General features: G+C 30.8%; 2 protein-coding genes across 2 annotated transcripts; one reads left to right on the top strand and one right to left on the bottom strand.

The window, feature by feature from the left end:
- The first annotated feature begins 4,227 nt into the window (after positions 1 to 4,227).
- On the top strand, positions 4,228 to 8,930 carry LOC137821567 (DNA-binding protein BIN4). Its single transcript, XM_068626224.1, has 12 exons — positions 4,228 to 4,367; positions 4,514 to 4,598; positions 4,792 to 5,011; positions 5,482 to 5,543; positions 5,737 to 6,069; positions 6,213 to 6,266; positions 6,563 to 6,680; positions 7,663 to 7,709; positions 7,871 to 7,897; positions 8,108 to 8,183; positions 8,290 to 8,420; positions 8,519 to 8,930. The coding sequence occupies exons 2-12, from the start codon at positions 4,551 to 4,553 to the stop codon at positions 8,639 to 8,641; spliced, it is 1,239 nt and encodes a 412-aa protein (XP_068482325.1). The 5' UTR covers positions 4,228 to 4,367; positions 4,514 to 4,550; the 3' UTR covers positions 8,642 to 8,930.
- Positions 8,931 to 8,957: 27 nt separating this feature from the next.
- On the bottom strand, positions 8,958 to 11,756 carry LOC137821569 (pathogenesis-related thaumatin-like protein 3.5). The gene is made up of 3 exons (XM_068626225.1): positions 9,907 to 11,756; positions 9,543 to 9,807; positions 8,958 to 9,420 (listed from the first exon to the last, which is right to left on the bottom strand). The coding sequence occupies exons 1-3, from the start codon at positions 10,376 to 10,378 to the stop codon at positions 9,255 to 9,257; spliced, it is 903 nt and encodes a 300-aa protein (XP_068482326.1). The 5' UTR covers positions 10,379 to 11,756; the 3' UTR covers positions 8,958 to 9,254.
- Positions 11,757 to 11,781: the final 25 nt, after the last annotated feature.

Genomic DNA, 11,781 nt, shown 5'->3' with positions numbered 1-11,781 from the left:
GATTGAATGGTGTACTTATGTGTGATATCAAATCTGTGAAAATATGATCGAGACATAATATTTTTAGGAAAGGAAATACCATGTTAAGAATGTTAGGATGTGCATTAACTATGGATTCGTTTAGAAGAAGTATCCTGACTCTAATAGTATATTGGCATATAGATGAAAATTATCAGGTGGTGGGAGACGAAGGAGGTTCATATGACTTTTTTACAGTTTGAAAAATAGTTTGTGACAGATCATGTGAATGAACCATATCATGAGGTGACTTGATATTGAGAATATTATGCACATAGCAATGTGAATTTCATAGTGGGATAATATGACATGTGCATATCTTTGTGTGTAAGTCAATGCACAAGTATTCTGAAAGTAGAGTCAAGTGTCCATGGATGTTGGTCAATATAGTTTTGACATTAGGAATATTGATATGAATATTTATAGAGAGTTTATTGCTTTGTTAAAATGTAATTTATGGAAAGTGATTGCAAGCTACAATTATGTTGAAAGTTTTGAAACACTAGCTTACCCTACTTTCTATTTTGTGTTTGTATTTTTTTTTTAAAACATATGATGATCGCGTGTTACATGAGAGCATGTGATGTTGCAGGTGGTAGAACTCCACATTGAGCATATTGATTGATCTACATTTATATTTTTGTTATTTTATTTTTGATATATTATTTAAGTGATGTAACTAGGGATGTTACACAATGAATATACAAAGTCACTTCCAATTATCCCATTTATCTTCTCATATGATAAAGAACACAAGTATTATTTAATACCAAGCCATTCTTAACTTTCAACGAGTATTATATTAGTGTCTCTCTTGACTATTAAAAAAATAAAGATGTTATTTAGGATTACAAGAAAAACTCTCAACGAAGAGAATATACAAATGAACATTCCTTATTATGAATAACTTTACAAAGTGAAAGGATTTATAAAGATAACACATTTTTTTTTTCGTCTGTAAGATAATATCGAGCACTTTATATTCGAAGCGACAAAGACTCGTGCAATTCTATGTAAGATTGTTTCTTGGTTCTGTTTGACAAAATTTTTATTTATAAATGTTTTGGATAAGATCATATATACTTGCATGCACGTATTTTATTCTTGTGTTATAGTTGCAACAAAGGTTAGTAATCGTATATGTAGCATGTTCCACTCAAGTTGCTATGTTTGAAGTACCTTTTGTATTGAACACCTCATTTTGGTACTCAACATCAAATTTAACATACAATAATAAGAAAATTAGTTTCTTATGTAAAGAACTTTATTAGGATGTGCAATTGAACGTTGATGGCTCCTTAAATAATCTAACAAATTTAGGATTTAATTTGGATGTCATTATAGTGGATTTGTCTTGAGCTTTGTGACTTGTTTTACACAAATTCTTATGAGTGTCGATTAAAAGTAGTTTGTGAAGTAAACAATTAGATGATTATGTAAAAATTGAACTTACTTTCTTTTGAAAACCTAATTGTTTAATTTAATAAACACACTAAAATAAAACATTAGTATATAAAAATAATATTATATGTTATAACTAAAATCATAAAATGTTTTGTCAAAGACTTTTCTAGTCGATGAAAACTAGATTGTCATTCATCAAATTATTGAAACAATATTGTCTTAATCAAACTATGTATATGTAGATTGCCTTACTCTAACAAATAATACTTCTTTCAATTATTTTCGAGGAAACACCTTTTAATGTACAATGAAGAACTTTACATTTGATTTTGCTTAAATAATTGATTTAATAGTACGTTTGAATAGAAATTTTTAAAAGAATATTAATTTTTTTATAAAGAATTTGAAATGCTTTATGACAATATGTGTTATTTGAGTAAGAGATTTCAAAAGAAATTGAATTTATAGAATTCAAATGATGTATCTGGATTACTTAAAATTAAAGAATTTAATATTTTACCTATAATGTAAGAATTTGAAAATTTTCATTTTCTCAAATTTATGTGTCTTCGTATTGATTTTGGTTGGGACATGGTCAACTTAATTAAAATTGAGATTGTTGGAATTATTATTTTTTTCATATATTGATGTAGACTAAGTTTTTTTTTATTAATATTGATGGTATTTTTTATTTTTTTTACTTTTGACCAATGTTTTTTCTTACTTGATATTAATTGTGGTTTTCATTATCAATATTAAAAAGATTATTTTTGATGAATGTGAATTAGATTTTTTAATTCATATTTGTCATGGTTAATTTTATTTTTTTTATGTTTGCAATGATTTATTGACATTAATATTTTTTTTTTATCAATAGTTTCTTAGAATTTGTTTTCTAATGGTGATTTAGAAAACTTTCAACAAACATTAATTAACTTTTGACAATAGCATTGATTGAAAAATTGGCAAACACTATATCACCTAAATAAGTATGGTTGACATGAGTTGAAAACAATCTCAACCGACATTAATTGAAAAAAAAAACTGTGAAATTATTTATTTAAAGATAAGGTTAATGCTCCTACTTTACTTCTTTGTAAACAAATAAAAAGAGAACAATATAACAAATGAATTATTTAATCACTTGATGCATTTATTGTTTTATCTTATAATTTGATTGATAATTTATTTAATTTTCAATAAATTTGAATGACTTTCATTTCAATTTTTTTTTTCAAAAGTTTGTTTGATTAAGATATATCAAATTTATTATTATTTTTGTTTAAATAAAGTATTTAAATTTCTACAAAATACAAAAATATCAAATAAAAAATTAACTACTTCAACCACATAAACACCAAAAAAAAAACTACAAATTACAACCAATCAAATCTTGTCATCCATAAAAAATAGTCAATATTGGTTGGATATCAACTAAAATATAACTTTGACCCGCATCAATCGATAAATAATCCTAACAATGTTACGCAATCTCAACTTTAAAACTCTTAATTAAATCACTTAAAAAATAGTCTTATCGACATCGATTATCTAATAATGTTAATCAATAAATTTTTTATTAACATTGATTAAAAAATAATTTTGACCTACTTCATGATTGATGTTGGTAAAAAATAAATCTCACTCATCATAAATCAAAATAATATATGTTGGTGTTGATATCAAAAAAATTGTGAATGAAATCAGTCGGAAAAAACACCATTGATATCAACAAAAAAAATTCACAAATAACACTATACAACAATTTTTTTTCTAACAATGTTAATTGAAAAATAACTATGATTGATTTCAAGTTAAAAAATATCTCTATTAATATTACTAGAAAAAGAGTTTTGAGTAGATGATATCTAAACCTTAGTTGAACTAACGACGATCAAGATAAAGTTTGAAACGATATCTTGACCAGAATTGAATCAAGAAGAGAATACGAAGATAAATTAATTTTATAAAAAAATAGTAACAATTTTTTTTCAAATTTTTTATACTTTAAATAAAATTTAAAATTATTTATTTTAAATAATAAAATTAATCTTATAATTTTATATTTCTTTAAAAAATTTCTTCATTCAATCAACATATTTTATGATAAATACTACTTTACCCTGTAATAAAATAAACTCAACTAAGAGTCATTAGATATAAGAGTTAAAGTTCTCCCTTGGAATTTTGGAAGTTGAAATTATATGTCAATATTTTTCACCCTACCATCAAATGCACACATTTTTGTTAGAACTAAATAGTTGATTTGGATAAACTTGTTTAACTCAAGTCTAAACAAAATCAGCTAATAAAACACTAATCTCAACCAAAAAAATGTGATTACAAAATCAACAAAGTGAATGAAAACAATTATATAACTTTTATTTCATTGGTTAATATGTTCTGAACTCTATGATATAACATTATATAATTATGTATTTTTAGTGTACCTTCTACCATTAGTTAGTTTAAGGAAAATAATTACAATAAAACATATTTTAAAATTTTCCAGAACACAATGATACTGAACTTTTTGTATGAACATATTTTATTTTGAATATGTAATTTTACATATTTACATATAATAGAATCAGATTGCATGAATTGAACTAATCCATTCTTATTTGGGTTTTTAAAATAACTATATAGAAATTATTAAACACTTCAACAGAAAAAGTAAACAATTTTTTTATATTTTGCATTAACAAAACTTCTGTTAGATCTAGTACATACACTACTCATACATTTTTACACTTAATAATGACACTTTAATTGTTTATATTAATATCAAACAAGTTTAATTTTGGGAGTGCAGTGATGATAAAACGTCGTCGTAGTTGGGAATTGGGAGAAACATAACAAATCGGACTTGGGTTTGGCCCCAAAAAAATTTCCCGCTTTCGCTCTCTTTGGTTGTAGTATCAGTATCTGCAGCAGCATTGAAGGTATGTAGCAATCAGCATATCCACATTTTTTCCTAGCTATATATAATCTTTCTCTTCTCCACAATGACTGGTTTTGTTCCCATTCACAACATGTTCGATCAATTGCTTCACTGAAAATGGACACTGACTAACCCTTTTCCTTTCAGGGACCAAACCCTTTTAGTTTGAAATTCATCCCTGAAAATGAGCAGTTCAAGGGAGAGCTCCCCGGATTGGTTGCGTTCTTTTCAGGTATCACTTTATACCCGTTCATTTAGCTTATCAACTTTCCCTTTTCTATGTATTTATTCTTATGTTCATTGTTCAATTGCAACCTTCACTTTTAACATCAGTTCCTCGTGACTCTGCCATCGCAACACCTTGCTTTCTTTCTAGCTTCTTACTGTTTGTCCGTACAAAAAAATAAATTTGTATGTTTGATTAGGTGCCTTCTCATTCACCTTTGATACTGTCCTCTGATTCTGGGTCTTTACGGGATGGTGGATCTCGGAATGAGGATAAAACCGACGATGAAGGGTCTTCTCCAAAGTCTTCTCAATCTTTGAAGATCACCCGGAGAAAGAGAAAGACACCAGTGAGTCCAGAAGTTGAAAATCAAACACCATCCAAAAGAAAGAAATTAGATAAGAAAAATGCCAAAGAAGGTACATTTGAGATTTGACTAGGGCTTTGGTGTTCTCTCCAGATGACTATGTTGACCTATTTAGATAAAATTTTCCACAATGTATAAGAGAGAAAATAAGAAGAAAAAATGAAATAGGTTTATCCAGAAATTAAAATTAACTTATACTTAACATGTAAAACTTTTCTCATATTAGCTTTTCCAAAAGCTTATTTTAAGTTCATATGTGCGCATAAACTAATTTTAGCTTATTGAGATATTTATTTTATATTTTTCTCTCTTACAACTCATGGAGAAGTTTATCTAAACAGGTTTAGGTTTGGTGGTCTAGGACATTAGAAACTCACTAATTACACTGTATGATAAAAATAAAAGTCAACTTACATATAGTTTAAGAATTTTAGTAAAAGAAATAACAGGAGTATCTGGATGTGAGAGTTGTTTCTCTTTTTTTACTCAATTGTCATTCTGTCATTTGTTACTGTGATCCAGGAAACAAAGAGGAAAAGAAGTCAGTGAATGAATCAAACATCAACAAGCATACAGAACATAAAGTAAGAGTCTTTTCTTTTCCTCTTTAATTGTTAGTGGATATTCATAGATTTAGAAGAAGAAAGAAACAAATTTTTGTGTTTTAGCATATTTTCTGTATCCTGACTTGTGATTCTGTTCTGATTGAACATCTACGTAGATGCTTCGGGCACGTCAAGATTTCTCACCTAGTTTATATCAAACGTTTTTTCATAGGAATCTATTCATTCAGCTTGGACATTGTCATCAGATTCTGAGTCATTCCATGATCATAGTCCAAAAAGAGAAGATCATACTGATCAGGTTGAAACCTCTCAGCACCAAATATCAGGTGAAGAAGACAGTGCAGATGGACTTGTTTTTGGAAAGGATAGAAATTGTCCATCCAAAAAGGGTTCAAAAGAGAAGTCTTCACAAAAACAAGTAGACATCGACAGTCATACACCAGTTAAAGGGAAGAAAATAAAGGGAAGTGCAGAGAAAAAAAGTAGCGGTGGAGATGTGAATGTTGAAGAGGAAGAAACTTTTGAAAAGCTTGCTGAATCAGATGTAAGGACGGCTATAGTTATAGTAACTGCCTAAACAATGTTTCAGACTTCAAAACTTGAATACGTATTAATTATTGAAGGTCACACTGACTTTCTTCTTTAAGTCTGGCATCCTGACTTGTGCTTGTTATATGTAAGTTGCAGGTTTCCTCTACAAGGTTGCCTTTGATGCTTTCTGAGAAAGTCCATCGTACAAAGGTTTGGTGACAACTTTATGTTTTGGGTTTTCCTTTACTGCTTGTTCTGTCATATAATTGTAAGGATCATGGTTTAGTATTGTTATTGGGACATCCAAATGAGTATCAAAGGTTTCACTTTTAAAAATAAATAATTTTTTTGTGAGATGCCAGGTTGCTAGTTTGGCTTCTAGTTATATTTTGAGTTGACATATTGTTGCTTTCTTGTAAAAATAACGTGTTTTCTTTAGTGTTGATTCTAATTTTCCTCTTCCTTAAATATTAGTCATGATAAAAGGAGCTTTTCTGTTTTTGCAGGCACTCATTGAGTGTCAAGGTGACTCCATAGATCTGAGTGGTGATATGGGTGCTGTTGGACGGATTATAATTTCGGATTCACCATCTGGGGATCAGGAAATGTATTTAGACTTGAAAGGTATTTTAGTTTATGTTTTCTGATTAATACACAAATTGTAGCCCCTTATTCTTTATAATTTATTGAGACAAGCACATGTATCTTGATGATAACACTGTAGTATGCATGTTTGCAGAACCATAAACAGCTAAACTATTCTAGAGCTATTCTGATCTGATTGTTAAATGTTGGGTTTCCATAAATGTTGACCTTCCTCCATGTTTTCAAAAATTAAAATCTCAGACTGAACCATATTTGCCTTTTATAAATAGATAGATATTTGCTAGGTGGTTTCGGCATTTATTCAAAAAACCTATAGAAGGCATAGTAAGGAGGACAGTAGAAGAAATGGAAGGTAACTACAGGGTTTAAATGAGTGGAGTTCTTCAAGCTTTGGCTTGTCTTGGGAAGATAATTGAATGCTTAAGCTTAAGTTTGACTCGTTTATTTAAATGAACCCAATTGAAAACTAAATTTGATTAAGTTTGAGCTTAACTTGTTTTATTTATTTATAACAATTATTTTTGTTTTCTACTTTAATATTTTTCTATTTTTTACTAAAAAAATGATGAACAGGAATAAAAGGTATTCTTTTATAAAAATTATTAGTAGAAGAATATATAAATCTGTTTCATAATAATTATTAGTAAGCATAATATTGAGCTTTTAGAGTTTCAACTCGGATCATTTTTAATAATCAACCATAATCTCAAGTTTGGGTTTGCTTATTCAACAAACAAACGAGTATTAAACAAATAATTAATAAAGGGAGTCCAAATAATTCATGAATAGTGTGGCTCATTTATATCCATAAGGGTAACCGAATCAGGAGAGGAAGAGGGAGGTTAAGAAAAATGATGGGCAAAATATTTAAGTAGGAAGTTAATATTTTGTCTAAAACCATAATTCCTATTTTTTTGGTTGTTGAGTTGAGACTGACTTTTACTTGATTTTGACCAGTGACAACCTGCACTGATGGTTCAAATTTCTCTCATCTTTTCAGGAACAATATACAAAACATCAATTGTTCCTAGCCGGACGTTTTGTGTTGTATGTGAAGTGATCTGTATTTAAACTGGAAATTTTTGATTGGGACAATGGCCTTGTAGCTAGTTGTTTTTTTTTCTTCAAGATATCATATCCTTTTTTCTTCTCAAGATATGATATCATTCAAATATTGCTTTCACATGAGCTTGTACTTTTATTTTCAGGTTAGCTTTGGGCAGTCAGAGGCCAAGGTCTGTTGGTTATCTAGTATCTACTTATTTACTATATTATTTTCTATAAGTACTGTTTTATTAACTTAGTAAACATGTCGCATTGGCTTATATTTTATTTAATATTTAATGTTATTACTCATCAGTAATTTAATCATCCTTGCCAAGGATTTTGAAAATACATACATATATATATATATATGTTGTAATTTAACTAGTAATTTATTTCAGATTGAGGCCATCATGAATGACTTCATACAGCTGAAGCCACAGTTTAATGTGTACGAAGCTGAAACTATGGTTGAAGGTTATTTGCATCTGCCAACTAATTGGTGTTTTTATATATGATAATATGTTATCTTTATATCCGGCAAAAATTCCTTTCCTCACATCTATTCATTTCCTTTGAGAAGGAACACTGGATGGTTTCTTCTTTGATTCGGATGAGGAGGCTGGCAAGAAATCAACCAACCAAACTGATCAAAATGAGAATGGTGAGGAACAAGCTAATGGTAAATCCAAAGGGAAGGCTGACAAAACATCAGTAAGTTTCCTGATAGTCATCCTTGACTTTAGATTTCTGTTTTGGAATGAAAATGCTGGTGCGTGCTGCATACTTAATTGCTCAATATCTGGATGCAGGGTGCTGAAAAGAAAAGAGGTAGAAATACAGGAGGAAAACCACAAGCAAAAGTAGGAAAACCACAAGCAAAGATAGCAAAGAAAAAAACTCCAGGTTCCAAAAGGTCGAAGACCAAGAAATGAGTCAAAGAAGCTCTCTGTAATTTCTTGTATATGTCATGAACCAACATAATTCAACCCTTGGATTAAAAGTAGAGATGCTGAATTACTTTTACCATGACTGAGATGGCGATAGTAGACTAGCTGCTGTTAGAGTCTTTTCAAACCCCACACACTAGAATTCAAAGCTTATAATCCTGCAGAACGAGTTCTCGAAAATTCCTTATAATGTTTGTATTTTTTTGGGGCCAGTTTGAATATATTACTGGTTGTAATTTATTTTCCAGTGAATATCAGTTATGGTTTCTTTTAAGTTATCTCCATTAGCCGACTACTATCATATAGAAAGAGAGAATGAATTTGAAGCTCCTAGTTACATTGTTTCCTTAAAAATTATTTTGCAAGATTTACAAGCTATCTCGAGAGAATAGTGAGTAGACTGGATGCTGTTTATATGATATCCATTAGTTCTTAATAAGCCCCTAGCTTACTGGAGCTTTAGAACAGTACTTCCTGAAATATTTGTTCACAGAGGGTTCAAGTGTATTTCCGTGGTTCATCATTTCCGTCTCATTGATTAGGCCTTTTCTTCCCTTATGAAAATCCCAAGAGGATATCTTTTAGATGTTATTTAATATCACTGGCCGTGTCTTACAAATGCCAAGAAAGTAAGAGTGAGAACCAAGAGAAAGATTGGCGTGGGAAAGGGTAATAAAATATTTGATGAGGAAGTGACCTGCCGATGCTTCCAATAAGGCTGTCTAATTGGTGGAGGAGGAGATGCAGGAGTTGGTCTTCCCGTTCTGTGTGGTAATGTAAAATGTTAGCTATGGTCCTTTTTCTCCTTTGAAAGTATGGCAAATTGGAAAAAAATTGAAAGAGAAAGGAAATTAATTGAATGAGTGAGACGATGTACGGTGTGTACCCGTTGCTGTTGGGACAGAAAACAATATCGTATTCGTATGCTTTGCAAGTGAAAGTGCTGGTGCCATCGTCAAACGCATAGCTATAAGCTCTTGGACAAGCCTTCTTGAATAAGGTTGAATAATAGGAAGGATGACATGTATTTGGATTTGCAAATTCTCCACTGCAGCAATACTTGTCCAACTTGAATGCCTCACAAGCACTCCTACAACCAACAACAACCCGTTGGTTTTCGACACCTAATACTTGAAGTTCTGTTGGGCAACCTGTTCCAGTTCAATTCTTTTTTCATTGTAAGTGGTACCCTTGTGATTTCTTCTGTTATTTAAGTACTTATTACATAGTTGTGCTTTAAATAAACTTACCTCTGTTGATATCAGTAATACAACCTGTGGCATTACAGGCGCCACCATATACACCTCGTGGTAGAGCCAGTAATGGCAAATTGTAACCATCTACCAAGCTAACATCATAGTAGTCTTGTCCATTGCCTGCACCAAGTGTTATCTCAAACAGTGAGGTAGGAGCAGCAGCACCATTTCCCTCACACTCCAGCCTTCCTCCACAGTCACCCGTTTGGCATCTGCCAACTCCTGTTGTATCAAAGTTACAACCAGTCCTTGCCCATATCCGTCCTGACCAACCTGGGACAGTCGTAAGTTTGATGCTTTCACGCATGTCCAACCGGAATCCGGTTGTTGCAAGTGGAGGACTCCCTGAACCTGCAAGTGTACCAGGCCATATAGTGTGTGGACAGTTGTTGATGATGGTGAATGTGTATGAGCAAGAGCAAGTGAAGAATGTAAAGAGAATGAGCAAACTGGTTAGTTTCCACATTTTCAAGGATTATTATAGTTGGTAATATTGAGCCTAAGAAACTAGAGGGATTGTTTTTTAAGGCCAAGGGAATGGACAATGCCCCCAAGACTTGTAGTTTATACTATTCTGAAAGAGGGAGTTGTGTGCTGAATCAGTTATGCATTACAACAAACAAACACTTACGTTGCTTTCATGAAATCCTCAGCCAGAAAACCAGCTTTATGGGTTTGGTATTTCTTATGTTCTGGATGGCCTCATCTAGAAGCAATTCTTTGCTTTTGTTTTCGCTTGGGAAGTTGTACAAATCTGAAATTTTAAGTGACCCTATTGGATGAATCATTAATTTCTTCAAATAATCGTTTCAGAAAATCTGAGACTACCCCGTAAGAAGTTGGATGGGATTATCATAAAAAAGATAGTCATGATTCCTCCTAAATAAACTAGACTAGGCCTTCCAGGAAGCATCAGATCACTGGCATCTCATATACGTCAACTTTCGAGGAAGCATAGCCAAATATGTACTTTTTAAAAATATAAATAAATATTGATTATAAGATTACACAAATATAAATATCTAATTTATAAAAAATTTAGTAAGCACAATAGGTATAGAGCTGTTGAAGCAACACTACCACACTTGCCGTTATTTCTAATGATACAGAAAGTGGAGTTTTCTTTATTGTAAGTTGTTAAGAACCTTTTAAAGTAATATAACTCTTTTAAAATGGAGAGTGCTCTAAGAATAACGTATAAAGTAATAGCTGAATAGAAAAATTAATAAGTTCATAATTAATTATGTTATACATAATTAATTACCATTTAAAGTGCTCTAAGAATAACGTATAAAGTAATAGCTGTATAGAAAAATTAATAAGTTCATAATTAATTATGTAGTACATAATTAATTACCATTTAAAGTGCATCTCATTTTTATAAAAAGCCAAATCTTCAAAGGAAGTGTATACCTAAATGGAAATTATTTGCTAACCAATCAGGTACCACATTGATTTCAGGATAAACGTGAGTTCTCCTTCATCTGCCACTGCTATTTTTCTTCAAGAAATCACGATTAGGAAAACAATTATAGGATAATGATGCGAACTTGGATGGCCAATTACCAAGAAATTCGCTGCACAGGATAAATCAGCATACAGCAACAATTTGTCTAACAACTTTTGATCCGAAATTTTGATGTTCTGAAGTAAAAATTCTATACCACTACTAGTAATTTTCTTTATTTTCCGTTTTCCTTCGGGTAGAGGTTTAGGTTTATGTGCTTTGAAACTATAATTGTTGAATGGATAAGAAATAAGTTTAATAAATGTGAAGTTCAAAATGTTTGAGTGAAAAAAGAGAAGAAAAAAGAGAGCAAAAAATAGGTATGAGAAGTAGTACAACAAATTTCATCCTTTTCTAAAGTT

The sequence above is a fragment of the Phaseolus vulgaris genome, chromosome 9, assembly GCF_000499845.2.
Source record: "Phaseolus vulgaris cultivar G19833 chromosome 9, P. vulgaris v2.0, whole genome shotgun sequence".
NCBI classification, from domain to species: Eukaryota; Viridiplantae; Streptophyta; class Magnoliopsida; order Fabales; family Fabaceae; genus Phaseolus; species Phaseolus vulgaris.
This window is presented reverse-complemented; position numbering and strand designations above follow the sequence as displayed.

Bases quoted from the DNA above. Each gene is read 5' to 3' on its own strand.
- LOC137821567 (XM_068626224.1), top strand. From the start codon at position 4,551: ATGAGCAGTTCAAGGGAGAGCTCCCCGGATTGGTTGCGTTCTTTTCAG. The intron at 5,544-5,736 runs GTAAGAGTCTTT...GTTTTTTCATAG, and splicing joins ACAAGCATACAGAACATAAA to GAATCTATTCATTCAGCTTG. The intron at 8,184-8,289 runs GTTATTTGCATC...TCCTTTGAGAAG, and splicing joins AGCTGAAACTATGGTTGAAG to GAACACTGGATGGTTTCTTC.
- LOC137821569 (XM_068626225.1), bottom strand. From the start codon at position 10,378: ATGTGGAAACTAACCAGTTTGCTCATTCTCTTTACATTCTTCACTTGC. The intron at 9,808-9,906 runs GTAAGTTTATTT...GAACTGGAACAG, and splicing joins TATTACTGATATCAACAGAG to GTTGCCCAACAGAACTTCAA. The intron at 9,421-9,542 runs GTACACACCGTA...ATTACCACACAG, and splicing joins TTCTGTCCCAACAGCAACGG to AACGGGAAGACCAACTCCTG.